This window comes from Bos javanicus, chromosome 4, assembly GCF_032452875.1.
Source record: "Bos javanicus breed banteng chromosome 4, ARS-OSU_banteng_1.0, whole genome shotgun sequence".
In the NCBI taxonomy this organism is placed as follows: domain Eukaryota; kingdom Metazoa; phylum Chordata; class Mammalia; order Artiodactyla; family Bovidae; genus Bos; species Bos javanicus.
Genome location: NC_083871.1, coordinates 14,955,509 through 14,972,358, shown reverse-complemented (window position 1 = coordinate 14,972,358; position 16,850 = coordinate 14,955,509). Strand labels below are relative to the sequence as shown.

General features: G+C 50.5%; 1 protein-coding gene and 1 long non-coding RNA gene across 2 annotated transcripts in view; one reads left to right on the top strand and one right to left on the bottom strand.

The window, feature by feature from the left end:
* Positions 1 to 371: 371 nt before the first annotated feature.
* On the bottom strand, positions 372 to 5,850 carry DLX6 (distal-less homeobox 6). The gene is made up of 3 exons (XM_061413507.1): positions 4,912 to 5,850; positions 3,466 to 3,659; positions 372 to 1,619 (listed from the first exon to the last, which is right to left on the bottom strand). The coding sequence occupies exons 1-3, from the start codon at positions 5,327 to 5,329 to the stop codon at positions 1,368 to 1,370; spliced, it is 864 nt and encodes a 287-aa protein (XP_061269491.1). The 5' UTR covers positions 5,330 to 5,850; the 3' UTR covers positions 372 to 1,367.
* Positions 5,851 to 6,338: 488 nt separating this feature from the next.
* The window catches only part of LOC133245858 (uncharacterized), a 170,218-nt gene continuing 159,706 nt past the window's right edge, over positions 6,339 to 16,850 (top strand). The window contains exon 1 of the long non-coding RNA XR_009735790.1: positions 6,339 to 7,178. This is a non-coding gene — a long non-coding RNA (uncharacterized LOC133245858). The remainder of the gene's footprint in view (positions 7,179 to 16,850) is intronic.

Here is a 16,850-nt window from a genome sequence, read left to right as displayed (position 1 = left end):
ACAAATACAGCTGTATTATTTTGGCTGAGGAAAGGGAAAGGAGAATACTCAGTTTCAGCACTGGAAACTACTGGCTGTCTAGAGGTTAACCTGGGGTTAGATCATTCTAATGATTCTTAAAAATAGATAAATGTGTAGAAATTATAATAAAATAGAATATATAAAGGAAGTTGAGAAAACATCTACGGTTAAAGTACTTAAGACAAAGGTTAGTGCTGCAAACCGATATCTTTGCAGGCACTTGATGTTTATACATAGGGTTTCCCATATTAGGAAATAGGAATTCTTTTAAGAGTGATAGAAAATATACTGGGGGGAGGGAAAGGGGGTGGTAAGACAGAGACACACAAAGAGAAATAGACCGGACACTCTCAGCATTTTGGCTTTTACTCCATATATGAAAGAAGACAAAAACATACAAAGTATATGTACAACTAAAATTCAACAATATATACAGAAATGTTTCTTGATATAAATGTCCCTATTAGCTTAGTGAATGCCACCAATTCACCTAGTAAAGATATCAAAGCAATAGAATGGTGATTTTGGTTGTTTCCTCTGTCTTTCCTGATTGCAGTTCAGGGTTTGGGGACAGGGTGGAGGGAAAGTGGTTTTGTTTTGTTTAAATCATCATTCTTGCTCATTGCATTTTGATAAAACATGCAGCATTCCTTTCGTGGCAATGTTCTAATCTTACAGCCGATTTTTCCTTTTTCTTTAGAGAAGGGCTGTTAGGGTTTCTTTTTCTTTTCTGTTCTTTCTTTCTTTCTTTTTTTTTTTTTTTTTGTCAGTCTGGGATTGTAAATAAAAATGCAGGAGTCCAAACTGCTTCTTTTTCATCATGTAATGTCTTAAGCTCATTAAACAAGTAAAAACGCTGCCATGTTTGCACAGATTCTTCTGGTGGGGGAAAATGTCTGCTTTAAAAAGTTGTTTTGATGGATACTCCCAAAGAGAAAAAGAGGCTCAGAGCCTGGATCCCAAGGGGTGAGGGAAAATATCCTTACAGTGAGAGGCTTCAGGAGCACTGGCTTAGAAACCAGTCTCTCTCTCTCTGTTTCTCCTTCTCTCTCTCTAAGATTCAAAATCAATTACTGAGGCTGCTCAAGGGAAAAGGCAGGTGGAGAAAGGAATTTTAAAAAGAAAAGCGGGAAGGAGGGAGGCAAAAAAAGAAAAAGGCAGAGTATGAGAGAGAGAGACCAAGGGGATGGGAGAGGAGAGAGAAGGGAACAAGCGCCCAGTCTGGCCACACGTAAGAGTTCTCCCGAGCCTGCTCCTTCGGCTCGGTTTGGCAGATGCAAACAGGTCCCGGATCCTCCTTGCCTTGTTCAGACGTCGCCCTAGGGTATCTTTTGCCCTTGGATAACTCACATCATCTGTGGTCTCTGCATCGTGTCCTGGTGTGGAGAGGAGTACCAATGCGAGTAACCGGGCATGTAGCTGTTGGGGGGCATACTGACGCCCTTGGCCGAGGCGGAAACGTCCCACACCGGAGGGAGCGCCGGCGAGCGCGGCGACAGGGCCGCGGAGCCCGGGAGAGGGTCGCTCTCGTGCGGGTTACTGCCCTGCTTCAGCAGTTTCTTAAACTTAGAGCGTTTGTTCTGAAACCATATCTTCACCTAGAAAGAAACGCAGCAGCGATCATTAGGCCCGAAAAACATTGAACCGGTGCCTACAGTGAAAAAAGAAAAAAAGACAACCCGCCAACGCGAAGCCCTCAAGACCCCGCCTTCCTCCACTTCTTTCTAGCCGCTCCCCTCTCCCCGCCACTTCACCCCACCCCACCCTACCCGCCCGCCGTTTACTTGGTTTACTTGGTATCTTGTCGGGATACCTAAAGTCATTGTAACTTCTCAGTTAGATAGAAGCCTAGGTTTGAAACAACAGCATAAGAATAAAACTAGAATAAAGGCCAAGGAGATAGCCAGGTTCAAACTCTAAAGGAGGATTTTTACACGGTGAATTTTTCAGATTGAAGCTAACTGGATGCACTTCCTCTAATAGTCTGGATGTGCCCTGAGCAAACGACTGAGAGCAGTTTAAAACCCAAACGCGTTGAATATACATACATAGGCATACACTGCATATGCCACCCACTGTACATGGAGCACCTTTCTTCTGACATAATCCTGCAGCAATGAGTGACTGTGCCTCATTCATTCCCTACTTGGTATGTTGTTTAGTCAAATTGTGGTCATGATTGTTAGAGCAGGCACTAAAAGTCAAAGGGCTCCTGAATATTAAATGCAAACCAGGAGTCTAGGATAGGAGCGTATCCAAGCTAACATCCCAGATCTACTTTATGTGAAGAAGGACCTTCTATGGTACAGCTTCATTTACCTTTAAAATTACTTAGCCTTAGGAATCTGCTTTTCCAAAAGGAGTACAAGTTACTGAATAGCAGGAACCCCTTCATCTCAAACCCCAAAGATTTCCAGTGGCATCATGGTGAGAGAAAGCAGGCTGAATTGAAAAGAAAGAGCTTAAGGAGCATCTGTGCTGAGACAGTCAGTCTCAGTCTCAGCACACAATCAGTCCCCAGCCAGGGTCTCAGAGACCTGATGTCCCCTTGCTGAAGAGATCCATTTCAGATGAGGCCTACCACCCCATGCAGCCAAGTTAATCGACAGGGACAAAAACCTCAGGTGTCTGCAGCCTGGCTCTCTGACAAGGGTCCTAATATACCTACCTAAAACCTCTTCCTGTGAAGTCTAAAATGCCCCATGTGTCTTTCAAATTAGTAAGACCGGAGAACTTCAGCAACTGTACTTAACCGAGGCTTCATCTGCTATAATTTGGGCACATTCCTCTTTGATCTCCGGCTCTGCCATTATGCCCAAATTCTGTGATCCAGATTCCTTAGCCTGCACCAGCCAGTCAACCAGGATGATTTAACCAACTGAACTGAGGACAATTTTCAGAAAGACTCACCTCACCCATCCTAGGATGAACAGTTTTCACCTTGGTCACTTTACCAAATCCTATTGGAACCTGTGCATGTCTGGCTAACCCATCCTTTTCACTTCATAATTCTTTCAATGTCAATGAGTTATAATCCTCTTAAAGTCCCAGGGCCCACAAAAGGATCCTTAAGAAACATGGGTCTTATACTGCCCGCCTGGTCTGAATATCTTTTTCTCTTTCTCCTACTTGTTTGCTCTCTTTTGTGTTGCTCTACTGGAATAGGACTTGATTAAATAACGAGTTTGACCACCAAAGGAACTAGGCTGGGGTGGGGTCGCTGAGGGTGGGAGGGCGGGGGAGGATGTGCAAATCCAATCCAGTATTCAATACCAGGTCATTTATTCCAAAGTGTGTTGTCCCAGAAAAGTGCATAACTGGAGCAAAGGCATTTGTCATTAAGCTCCTTCCATCTTTGGTTGACTAGGCCAAGAATTCCTCCTGATGAGCTCCCTGCCCGATCTGCAAGTGAGGGTCAGCATTTCAGGGCTTCTCTGGAATTACCTGTGTTTGTGTCAGTCCTAAGGAAGCTGCCAGTTCAGCTCTCTCGGGAAGCGCCAGGTACTGAGTCTGCTGAAAGCGATGGTTTAAAGCCTGGAGCTGCAGGCTGGAGTAAATGGTCCGAGGCTTCCGAATCTTTTTCCCTTTGCCATTGAACCTGATTTCCCCATTTTCAATCACTGTGGTTTTTTGTTGATCTGCAAGCAAAGGATTCAGAGGAGTGATCACTCGTGAGGCTACTGCTGCAGTCTCCCCGAGCTTGGCCTGGCCTGTGCCGAGACTCTTCAAAGCCATGAACAGTTTCCTCGAAGCGTCCCCAAGCCATCCTGACCTCTCTGGGTTCCCAGTGCCCGGGTAATCCCGGCGGCTGCAAAAGCTACTTTCAGACCCTGACTCTGGCTCTAAAATAACGTGCGGTGGTTGGGTGAAGGGAGCGCCCTGGGCCGAGGGGCAAACAGCCTAGCTCCGCCGCAGCGGAGGCGGCGCCGGCCGCTCTCCGGGATGCGCGGCGCCGCGGGGCGGCTGCTCTCTCCGCCGAGGAGCAGGGCCCCCTCGGTCTGGCTTTACAGTGCCTTCAGGTGTGCTTGCACCCTAGTGATTTTGCGGCCAGTTGGCTTGATGTCACTAGCTCGAAGCCGGGTGCATCAAGATACCTCGGTGTGTTCGAAAATGAGTCTGCCGAGAGGGACCAAAACCCAAACAAAACACTACCAGAGGCTCAGATCAGCACCGGAGCGGGTTGAGCCTCACGCGGCAACTTTGTCCCCCACGAGTGCTGAGCCCTGGGCTTCACTTCCACGAACAAAGGAGTAGCCAGCAGCTATCACAAACCCAAGGGAGAGGGCCCCGTAAGAAGTAGGGGTGGGAGACATCTCAAAGTCCGCGGGAGAGAGCCCAATTGTCACCAGCTTAACCAGAGCCGGAGGCCATGCCAGCTTCCCCCCGGGTCACCGAAGCGCACCAGCGCTCCACGCAAAGTAGGCCACCGGCTGCCCGGACTAAGTGGGAGAGCAAAACACGCTCCCCAGTTCTAGCCTAGAAATGTCCCCAGTCCTGCCAAACGTGGGTCAAAACCCGGAGGGGAGGAGAGAGGCAAAAGGGCGCACAGACCCTGCGGGCTGGAGAGCGCAGTGCGGGCCAGTTGGTCGAGCGAAGCCTGCGCCGAGTCGGAGGCGCGGCCCGAGCGACGCGCCGGAGACGAGGGAGCGAGGCGGGTCGAGCCGCAGGGAAGCCTAGGGTCCGGGGCGGCGCGAAGGGGCCCGGCCCTGCGAGGCCGGCAGGCAGGCGCCAGGCAAGCGGGCGCGCACCAGGCCTGGCCGGGGGCGCGCCGGGCCGCCTGGGGGAGGGGGCCGGCGGAGGCCTGGGCATTGAGGAAGTGAGCGGGGCGCGCGGGCGGGGTGGGGGGCAGCCGGGAGGCGGGAGAAGCGAGCTGCCCCAGCGGCCTCTCACCTGTGTCGTCCCCTCGCGTCTGGGCGGCCGCGCTGCTGTTGTGGTAGGACTGGAGGTAAGGGCTGTGCTGCGAGTGGCTCATGTAGGGGTAGGCGGCGAGCGAGCGGTGGTTGTAGGAGTTGCCGCCGCCCGACGCGTAGGGCGAGCCGTGGTGGTGGTGCTGGTGGTGGTGGTGGTGCGAGCCGGCCGCCGCCGCCGCCGCCGCCGCCGAGTGCAGGCAGTGCAGAGGGTAGTGCGCGCCTGCCATGGCCGGGGAGCTCTGCTGAGAGTGCGGCGGCGGCGGCGGCGGCGGCGGTTGCTGTTGCTGCTGCTGCTGCTGCTGTTGCTGCTGCTGCTGTTGTTGCCCGAACTCCATGAAGGCGGATTTGGACGAGTCCTGGCCTTCCAAGCCGTCAGCCATCGTAGTCATGGTCATCATCAAAACTTTGGGGGCTGGAGAAAGCCTTCTCCCGGGTTTCCTCCACCCTCCCCCACTTGGCTCGCGCCGCTCTCCCCTCTGCAGCCACCTTAGCTCTTGGGATCCTTGCAAAAAAAAAAAAAAAAAAAATTAAAAAATTTTTTTTAAAAAAAAGAGGGGGCGGAGGTGGTTCTCCCTCTCCCTCGCTCTTCTCTAATATATATATTTTTAATATAAAGAGATATAGTGAGCGGGGCCTTGTTAACTCAAAGGGAGGAGGAAGGGGGAGGGATGGGAGAGGAGAGGGGGGAGGGGGGACTCTGCTCTCCCCCCCTTCTTTTCCCCCCTTGGATTTTTTGGGGGCTGGTGCAGTTTAAGGCAGAGATTTTAAGGTGGATTCTGCGAAAGTTGCGCGTCTGCTTTCAGACTTGATGCAGACGCCACGAGTCGAATGGTTTGTCTCCAAAGGGCAGCGCCTCCCCATTGGTCAGTCGCCCCCTGACGTCACAGGCGCACGGCTTCCACTGGTGTGTGCGCCGCTCACCGAGTTCTTCGCCTACCTTCGGCAACTCCAATCCCTGCCCCGAGCTGCAGCCGGGGGCCGCGCGGCTCCGTGCACGGGGCCTCCGAGGAGGGAGTTGCCTCCGAGGAGGGAGTTGCCTCCGCCCGGCCGGTCGCCGACGCCTCCCGCCGCAGCTCGCACCCCCAAACCCGGAGCCTCAGTTCCCAATACCGCAGCCTTGGAACTGCCTGGCAGAGGGCTGCTCTCTCGCAGTCCCTTCGCACCCTAGCAGGCTGCCTGTGTTCCGAAGCAGTGCCCTCTGCATTTAAAGCAGGGGTCCCTCCCTTGACCTACCCCCACCCCGCCCCCAGTCCCCCTGCAGTCCCGCGGGAGCGCCCTGTCACCGTGGATTTTTCTAGACGTACTTTATTGAAACCACAAAGGGAAGAAAAGCCCCACACCTGGTACCGACCCCATGGGTGGAGTGGGGTGAGGGGGTAAAGAAGAAGAAAAATTAAACACTGTTCTGGCGAGGTTCTTGCTGTTTCAGGCTGTATTTCCTATATAGTGAACAAAAAAGGGGGAGAAATCTTTTTTTTTCCCCTCAGAACGCAGCAGCTTCTTCTGAAAGCACGTCGTTGGAGGACTGACAGTAATGCATTTTTTCCTATTGAAAACAGAAGCTACTGTAATGCTTTCAAATATATGCAAATGATACATGCGGTTAGTGGTTTGGCAAATCTTGATTACAATATAAACTACCCAAGTAAAAGTGCCTTCGTCCTAAATTTGTCTCTCGATTACAATTCCAATTGATTTTATTTTATTGTCAACATTGTTAATGATAAAAATAGAGTCGTTTTACAGTTATTTTTACTTTCTGGAAGGAGGCAATTAGAGTTCTAATCAGGAATACACAAAAATCTCCCATGATTAACTGCAGTACTTTGTTCAAATTGCTGCTATAAAATTCAGAACAATTTGCCTGTAATGATTATGGACTGGGTTTATTTTGGGAGGTGGAATAAAAGTGGATATAGCATAAATTATCCTCTAATTATACACCAGTGTCGCCTCAATTATCCTCTTATCAAAATGGTTGTCTAACTGCCGCATTTAGTTTCAATTCTCTCCTTTTTTTCTATAAAAAGAACTTCATACCTTGTTATTATTAATCCATTTATTATTTGCAAGGGGATTTATATCCGCACATCCAGGTGGTAGAACCACTTCTCTTTCAAAGATGGACTGGGGAAAGACATTAAGTTCGGAGCAGCCCAGGGCTGCGGATCTAGCCTCTCTCCCTCTAATCTCCAGACTGAGCAGAGTCAGCAGAGCCCGAGCATGCCTCTCAGGCCCGGCCACCAGGTAGGAGAGCTGGACTGGGGATCGGGCGCCGAGGAGGGCAGGCTGGGTGGTGCCTGGGTCAGGGTCCTGGGACCTCGGGGAGACTCCGGGAGTCGGCAGTGCCAGTGGACCGGGACTGGGTGGGCAAGGCATGCAGACCCCTATGGGCTCGGCGCCAGCTTTTAGTCTGCGAATAGATCTAAGCCCCAAGCCTTTGGCCACACCAAGAAACATACAATCTAACAACTCCGGGCCAACGTGTCTAGAGGTTGTGGGGACTATTGTAGGTCTGCCTTTGGGAAAACTACGCGAGCCTTCTTTGCACCCTCCTCGCTTGAACTCCATAGGATGGGTGACCCAAGGGACCTGAGAAACGGAGAATTTAGTGGTGCCGTTCGTCCGGTAACTTCAGAAAAGATGACTGCAGACCCGCAGCTCCAACTCATTGCGCGGACCGATAGCGGCTTATGCTAATTGATTTTCCCAGCTCCCAGCCCCGGGTCTCAAGGCAGGGCTAGACTAGCTTGTCTTTTTCTTTTTCTTTCTTTCTTTCCTTCCTTCCTTCCTTCCTCCATCTTATCAGATGACCTGAAACTGGCTGCCCGAGAGTTTTCCAAGGTTCTCAGGGCAGCAGCGTTTAGTCGCCTCTCCCCCTCCCTTTCCTAGCCTGCTGCGCTTAACTTTTGGAGTCCTGGGAGCCGGTTCAGTAACTCTGAATTCATTTTTAAGTGGCGTGCCTTGTTCCCCTCCTTTTAACAAGAGGTTCGCTTTAACACGCGAACCCGTAACCCGATCCACGCGTTTACAAATCGGCAATGAATTAAAACAACAACAAAAAAGCTCCAAGGAAAATGAAAGGTGGGCTGGGTGAGGGGGAGATGTGTGTAGGGTGTGCATCTGTCGGGGACTGCGGTGGAGAAGGGAAAGTCAGAGAAAGAGAAGGTCTTCTCCTCCCTCCCCTGGTGTGTGCACGGTACACCCGGGCTGCGCGCCGAGCTTGTTTGTAAGGTCCTCAAAGCCAGCAGGTAGACGTGGCAGTTTTATTGCTTTATACCCTGCAGCTTGCTGTTAACACGGTGAAGGCCCCCCCTACCGGCCCCCGCCCCTGTGCATGTGCGTTTCTTTCTGTTCGCAGGTGCTCTGCCTTCCTTGCCGGCTTCCCCCCGACTCTGGCGGCACCCGGAGCCGGGCGGGTTGTGGCCGCCCGTCAAGGCCCCCTCACTGGGCACCAGATCCAGAGCATAGAAGCCTTTATTAGCAAAGGATTTCTTCTTTTTCTTTTTTTCCCCTGTTTTCTTAATACCCGAGAAAGCACGGAGGGCTGGAAATGTTTGAGTAGTAGCTACAGGGCTCTTATCCCTCCCCCATTAGAGGATAAAATCTCAACCCTGTGTCCCAGAGAAGCAAGTGTGCAACTGCACCGAGGTGGCAGTTTTTGCGTAAAGACCTACTGAGCGACCCAGAGTGGGCTCAGACAGCCAAGGGCTGGGGAGCGGAACCAACTATGAGGGGACCAACCCGGCATCACTGAGGTCTCTAAGCGCGCTTGCAGGGTAGAATCCGAACTGCAGACTTGAGCACTGGGCTTTCCAGCGAGTCCTGGGAAGAGCTAGTGTGGCCCCACACAGCGTGCCAAGGTGGCCCACGCGGAGGGGCTGCCACGTGTGGTCTCTGCCATCAGTCTCGGTGCGAGGAGTTTGGGGCTCAGTGGCTGGCTGCAGGCTGCCCGCCTTCTCTTCTCTCCAAATAAAGCAGGCTAAGTCCTTCACCCAGGGTCTTGAGCGGCAGTAGTGAGCTAAGGCTTGTCACCCTTGGTTTGTTCCCGTCCAGCTGGCACCTCCAGCCCATCCTCGAGAGTCAAGAACTCCCAGATTCCTCAGGGCTTCCAAGCGAAGGCGCCCACTTCAGGGGCTCCAGGCCCCTGCGCCATGCTGGCCACCAGCCGGGTCCTGGCTCTGACCTCTTTGTCTTGCCGGCAGGGAACCGAGCCAGCCCTGGGGGAGTGGTGGGAGGAGGAGCGCAGGTGAGGCCTAACAAGTCTTTATCATTCAAAATAGAAGTAAAGCCGGCGATCTGGAGACCTCAGGCTCTTTTAGGGCCTATAGGAGGTGAGGGTCACATTCACTAAAAAGTTTAAAGAGGCAGGGTTGGAGGCCTAAGCTGCCTTTTGCTTTTTAAGACATCGAGGTGTTGGGGCTTGTATTCCAGCTGTCAGTGTTATTTAGAGAGAAATACCAACTGATTGCCAGCACAGGACCCTGTGTGGGGGTCAGCGTGCCCAAGGCCACTGTGAGAGGAGGGTGCTTTTTGGGTGGGAAAGTCCCCTTCTGTTTTATCGATGGACCAGTGTTTGCAGCAGTACATGGGTGAAGGAGTAGATTGGGGCCAGTGGAGGGTTTGCAGCCTCCTCAGGCTGTAGAAGTACATTCAAGCCAGGCAGGGCCTGACTGGTTTTGGTTGCTAAGTTGGGCTCAGTTATCACGTTAATTCTAAAGAAATTAGACCTGGATAAATAGCCTTTGAATTCAAAGAAATAACTCGGTATTAATTTACATGGCCATGCTAAGAAACCCCCTTCTCAACGGGAGACATTAGTAGGAAAAAAAAAAAAGATTCTTGCTAGTCTTTACCCATTCAATGTAAAATTCTGTTTGTGTACATGTGTAGGAAAAGAGTGCTTCATATCCTGCAAACCCAGGCACCTTTTCCCCCCTCTCCCAACACATACACCTAGGAAAGCTTGAGGGGGGAACATGAGAGCTGCCCTTTTCCAAACTTCTTGGCCCAGGCCAGTGATGGTATCTTCAGGAGGAGTCAAAAGTGTCAGACTAGTCAAGAAAGCACTAATTATTACGGCATTGTTTTCTCTAGGGATAAAACTATAATGCCGTCTTAGCACCCTCAGCTCCCAGGCTTCCCCCAAAAGCAACTAGAAAGTGGTCCCTGTTTACCCCTTCTGCAGAAAGAGGCTCACTGAAGTCTGGGGACAACATGTCTCTCATCTATCCAGTCCCGAGCCTGAGAACAGTTAGCTAGAAGACCACAGCACGGATGGCAAGGACCGGTGACACCTACTGGGGGCTTCACAGACTTTTTCTAGACTGTCCAGTTTGGAGACAATCAACTAAGGATGTCTTAACTTGGAAGCTCCTTTTCCAGATCTTTTTGAACCTGGTTTTCAAATTCAACTCCAGGTTTCAAATCCGACTCCAGGTTTTCAAATTCAACACCTTCTGCCTCTCCCTGACCACATTTCCAGGCTCTGTGATCATCCAAAGTTTTCTTAACAGAGAGAGTCAATATACTGGGCCTAGTATGGATCCAGGGGGGAAAAACAATACTTACTTCTTTCTTCCTCAATTTGAAGATTGTATGCGGTCTTTCTCCCTCCTCCTTCCCCTTCTTCCTCTTTTTTATCAAGCCTAGGACCCCATATCTCTCATACACAAATACTCTTCTTTCTCTCAGTCCAAGAAAAAAAGAACTCAACAATGTTTCAGCACTTATTAATAGATTAGAATTAGATGCTGTTTGTGCTGTAAGGTGCTGTTTGTAATCTGTTGATAAACCAAAGCAGAGCCCCTCATATTTGCCTTGCTGAGAATTGCAGCTGGGGAAGTGGGAAGGCAGAGATGTTAGAAGTCAGCTTCATTCAAGGCAGTCTTTGGAAACCAGGACCCCTGACCATTGGAGGATAAATGCCGCCCTGAGTGAGTGGCAGGGAACAAGCATCAACAGGAAATGGCAGACTATTTTTAGGCATAATAAGGAGTTAATATAGCTGACCAAGCGTCTTCCTAAATGCCTTGAAGCACCCTCTGTTTTAATTCCTGCATCCCTTCATCAGCAGTAACAATAACAAAGTCACAGTAGATGCCTCAACATTAAGGGAGAACCAGGCTTGGGACAACTTCTCAGAAAACCTGGGATGGGAACTTCTTACTATCATGTGAGTTCTTAGATGATTCTCTACTTACAACAGAAAAAGAAAAACCATTTTCATTAGAGAGTTGTTCTATACCTGACTACCCTTCAGTTGTCAATGCTCTGGTGAGTTTCATGCTCATGCCAATACATATTCCCTTTATTTTCTAACATCCCAATAAAAGGAAAGGTAACTTCTTAGATTTTTAGCAAAACTTTCCTTAGAGTACAACTAGTTTGAGAGCCCTTAGAAGTAAGGGTTATTAAATTCACTCCCCTAACTCTGCCTTTTCTCTTTTGTTCAAAATAAAATCCTTTTTACATAAATCTCAGAAAAAGAAAGCCTCCCCCCTCATCCCAATCCAGGGAAATGAAATAGTATTTTTCAGTAGTTTTCACTGATTTTGTACAGAGAGCAAAAATGCTCCCTCCCTCTGCATCAAGGGAGCCCCCTCCCTCTGCGTCAAGGGAGCCCCCTCCCTCAAAGCTCAATGCCTTTGCTGCTTTGGGCACATGTTTGGGTTCATATTTGGGTTCATCATCTTTCTTCCTATAGGTGCTGTGGAGGGGGGAAGCAGAGAGAGTGGAAAAGCAGAAGCTATAGAAAGAAGGGAGTTAGAGAAGGAAAACAAGAGCAGGAGAATGAGTGTGAGTCTGCTTCATTTTGAGAGTACCTCTCATCAGGTCTTCTTCCCCATCCTGTTCATTGGGGATCACTGTCCCACAATGTTAGTTGTTCAGCAAATAAAACTAAGGCGGATCAAAACAGCCCCGTTTGGGGAGGGTTAGGGGGACGCCAGGACAGCAAACCTGCTGGCCCACCTACTCCTTTTCTCTACCTCTTTCTCCCCTCTGCCCCCTGCCCCTTAGCCTGCTTTTCCTTCAAACACCTAGGGCATCACGTTGCCAAGCTGAAGCTGGAGGACACTTTCAAAAGTTACAGAAGCGGTTACCCTCCCCAGAACAACGAGTCATTTTTTTTTTTTTTTTTTTTTTTACAACGAGTCATTTTAAGAAGGAGGCTCTGGAGACTCAAAAGTCTTGGGCCCAAGAGTTTAAAAGCCAGTCTAGCCTTTCGGGGTATCAGTGCAGCCAGCAGACAGGGCTCTCCTTCAGGCTGGGATGAAAGAAGGGCCGGGGGAGGACAGGAGCCCGAGGGCGGGCAGAAGCAGAGGGCAACAGGACCGCTTGCGCCCGCAGCTGGCTCCCACGCGCCGCTGTCTGCGGGGAACGTGGGGCGTGGGGACAGATAATGGAATTCAGGAGGCAGAGATCCTCCCCGAGCCAGCCACTGTCTTGTACAGATTTGTAGAGAAAGCCTCACTGTAATTAAAACCGTACAGTCAGATTAATTCAATGTGTTGCTCGGCAGCGTTTTTAATAGTAAAAATCCGCTTTAAAATTGAATTAGGGTCGAAGAAAATTTCTGCGAGACTCGCCGGATTTGCCAGCTTTCATTGAAGCCAGCCCGAGTTGGACTCGACGGTGGCTGCACAGTGTCGCCCCCACCCCCTTCCGTGGCCCTAGACAAGGGTGGGGGAAGGAGGCGGAGGTAGGGATGGGGACGCGGATCCACCTGGGGCCCCCGTTTGGGCGCGAGGCTGGGCGGCCAGAACCAGGCCCAGACAGAGCGCAGGGCCTGCGATTATTACCCTTCTGATCTCCCCGGGTTCGAGGCAATGAAGATTTTTGACACCCAGGACTCCCCCTTCCCTCCCAAAGTTCACGGCTCAGATAGAGTTTGGGGAAAGAAAGCCCTAACTGTAAGTATCTTGAAGCAATTTCCCACTGTGTGTTCGTGTGGGGAGGTTGGAGCCCTCTCTGTTTGGACGCTCCAGTGACAGACAGGAGAAAGCTGTGGTTCTCTCCACCCCACCCTCTTTCTCTTCTTGAAAGCCTTCCAAAAATTAAGAGTAATGTTTCAAGCGCTCTGTCAAAATGTCTCCCAAGCTTTGATTTGGCTAACCGCCCCCCTTACCCTCCCTCCTCGCCTCCTATCCTTTGCATCTCTGGTGGTGGTGATACACGCGTTAGTCTTATTATGTTTTTACCGGTTAAGTTTAGACACCTTAGAGCTGAAAGCTTGTCCCAAAATTCCTGGAAGAGGTCGCGGCCGAATGCTAGACAGAGGCTCTCGCTTGAGACCGGCTGGCAAAGCAGGAGGAGCTGGACCTGGCTCTTCCCCAAGGCCAAACGGGTTTTCAGGGCCCAGAAACGGTCCCAAGGCTGCCCGCCCCCTACCCACGGACCCGGCCCTTGCAGTGGCCTCCTTGGCTGCTGAAAACGCGCACGCGCGCGCGCACACACAAACCCACACACACACACAGCCAGGGACAAAAATTCCCTCAGTTAGTCACATCATCAGGCCTGGGAAAACAAAAACCGCTGTGGGTCCCTGCTCCTCCAGCAACATGCGCAGACGCTTTAATTGCCGCCAATTGTCACTCTGTCCCCTTTTCATTTTCTCGCTCCTTCGTTTATTTTTAGTACACTTCAAATGCCTACACACTTTTCCCTAGTAAGGAGAGCGGGGAGCAATTATTGCCTTTGCCTTCAGGGCCTGTTTTGCCAATCACTGAATGGGGATGGAGTAAACAGGGCGAAAACCGTGGCGCGTTATTGGTCTTGCTTATTTCAGGTGGAGGGTGGTAAATAATACTCCCTACCGCGCTACCCCCTCTGGTTTCGCCGGCCCCAATTATATGAAAGAAAGGAGATGCGTCCCCCTCCACCCACCACTACCGCCTTTTCCTCCCATCACACCCCACCCCGTGGGCGCCAAGTTCTACTCGAGCCCAGCAAATCCCGCCAGAATTGGCCGGATCCTCAGAGAGTAGTTAAGAAAAGGGAATCCCTCAAGGGCCCAGCTCCTAATTCTGTGCGGAATAGAAAGACGCAACATGCGCAAGCTCCTTCCCCGCCCCCAGGCAGGAAAACAGGGTCCTTTTTCTCTGAGGGCTACCTGGATGTTAAACGCCGCCAGGTAGGTGGTAGAGAGTCTTGGGCGGGGTGGGGGGGGGGGTCCTTCTCCGTCCAAGAAAGCTTTGAGATTGCTTTGGAACAGCTATGGGGACAGTTCTTTAAGACGGCTGTCGATCGAGATTGCTGCTGTTCTAATATTAGTCAGGACTTCTTAAAGTAGGACTTGGACGTTCGAGATGAAGTGCTGTCTGCAGTGCAGCTTTGGGGCCCTTCTGCACCCTCCCGTCTCTTCTGTTCAACTTCACCGGACAGGCGCAGCGGCCCCGGGTGGAGAGGGAGGCAGGTGTCTGCAGCAGCAGCTGAAGGCGGCATCCGGCGTCCTGCAGATGGATTCGAAACAAATCAGTGCGGGATTAACTTGTCTGACTGCTGAATTGTCTCCAACTGCCAAAGCTGCTGGGCCGCGCCTGCCGGGGCGGGTTCGGGTTACTCGCGTGTCCTGGGCGCGCGGTCTCTCCTCTGTCCCGGCCCACTGGCGGGGCGGCCTGGGACCTGTCCGGCGCCTGGGCCGGCTGGCAGGACGCTTTAAAGAAACGCAGCGAGTATGAACTGTTCCATTCTCTCACACACACCCTTCCCATTTCTTTTTTATGAAAACATTTACAAGGTACCTAATTTCAGATCGTGGAAGTAAATTTCATGCTAGGATATATTTTACAAAACATGTAATCTTTCAGGACCGGAAGATGTTTAATTAAAACCACACTTTGACAAGTTGCGTTTCAAAACGGAGTCACACCAGCGCAGAAGGCTAATTCATATTCAAGACGCAGCCTGTAATCCAGGTTGTTTGAAAATGCCAGCCCTGGATAGGCATGCTTGCCCTGTTCTCCTGCAGACTGGCTTGGGTTAGCTGCCTAGACTTTGGAAGACAGAGGAAAGCTTCCTGCAGCATCTTTAATGTCCTTAGAGTAACACCTAAGGCATGGTCAGAGGGTCCCAGGCACCAGAGCTAAATCGGGAGAGCAGATAGAGACAGACGTTGCGACAGGGTTCCTGGAAAACTTCCAGCAGTACTGGGAGTCCCTGCCCTGCTCCCTGGCTTACCTGCACTAGACAAAAAGGAATATCCCCCATCCCTCTAACCAGAGGAGACCCAAAACAGGAGGGAGAAGGTTTCTCTGCTCCAGCTCACTTGTGGGCATAGCGCTCCTCCAAGAGGAGGAGGTAGCATTGGTTTCCAGAAGCCTTCGTGCTATCAACTGCATTTTTGCAGTTGTCCTCAGTATCTTCCCTTTTACCCGCCTTTGCCTTTTGCTATTTCCCTATATCTTGACAAGTCCTCACTTAAGAGGAAAACAACTCCACATGGGAAAGGGCATGCTCCCAGCTCAGCTGCTTTACCAACAAGCCTGCTGACACCTACTGGGATGGGCAGGAGCCAGAAAGTACCCTAAGGTCAGCACACATGGGAGACAAAGAGACAGTCTGTGTTAAAGCTGAGCGGATCCCGGTAAACAGCAGCTCCAGAGGCTGAGGCTATGGCAGAGGCTGGGTTCAGGTCACTGTCCTGTCTGCACCTCAGTACTTCCCATCTGACTCCCAGTCTGCTGGTCTCCCAAAGATGACAGTGAGTTCTCATCAAAGTTCTGGGACATGACTTTGAGAATTATATTGGTTCAGTTTTATCCAAAACCTCCTTCACTTTTCACAGCCACTCCCAAGATAGGGATTTTGCTTCAACTGTGGGCAGTGAAAATTATTGACTGGATAATGGACTTCCCCCCCCACCCAGGTTTATATTTTCTTTCAAATACACCAAAGCACAAAGTTATTATTATTTTCCTAAAGCACAAAGTTAAGTCAGCTCAAGAGAAACCCTCAAAGCTAGTGTTCAAAAGCATTTTACACAACATGGCTATCTCATCTTGAAGCCTCTTTCTATTGGGCCAGTTTAGGAGAAAGCTTAATTTCTACAAAGCACAATTGTGATAACATTTTTTTGCTCTTTTCAGAGGGTATCAACCAGCACTTCTGAAGGTTCAGTGGGTATCTATCTCCTTCACAAATAGGCATTGATGTTGGCAGCTAAATGCTTAACAGTATGTCAACTTAATGCTTATTGATTAGATACTACTGATCTTAGATGAGCAGATAGGACCTTGTAGTCACTCTTTAGTGGCTTGCACCTCGGAGGGCTGGGATGGAACTCTGGTTCACACCCTCCAGAACAAAAAAGAGTCTACGTTATAGTGGAAGGGCCTAGAGGGTGAGAAAGGTGGAAGAAGAGACAAACAGAGGCACTGCTGGGACGGTTTTAAGCATGTGATTGTCTGAAACAAGCACTAAAAAGTATGTACCTGACCAAATGCATTTGAAGCTTAATCCTACACTGGAGACTTGTGAATTACACAAAAGGGGAGAGGAACTGCAAATAATAATCCCCACCTGTTTTATTTCAATGATATGAACAAGCAGTTTTCCTGTCATGGACAGAAGCACTCTTGGGATGTTGAAGGCCCATTTGTGGGCAGTAATTCTGGCAAGGCTGTATGGTGGGAAGAGGACAGGGTGGTTGGTAACTGTCAGGACAGTGCAGCAGTGAGGGCAGGCAGCAGTGCTGGGTGCACAGACCGGGCACTGCTAGGTAATATTTCCCAGCTGGCCCACCCCTTCTGCAGCCCCAGAGAATCAACCTCATCCCTTCCAGGCTCAGAGCTTGGGTGGAGGTGGGAGAGGCCCAAACAGGCTGGAGATTCATGTCGTTTCTACCTTTCTAGTTCCTTCTGCCCTAATTAACCCCATTTCACAGATGTGGACATGCTTACCCACAGATTTCACCACACA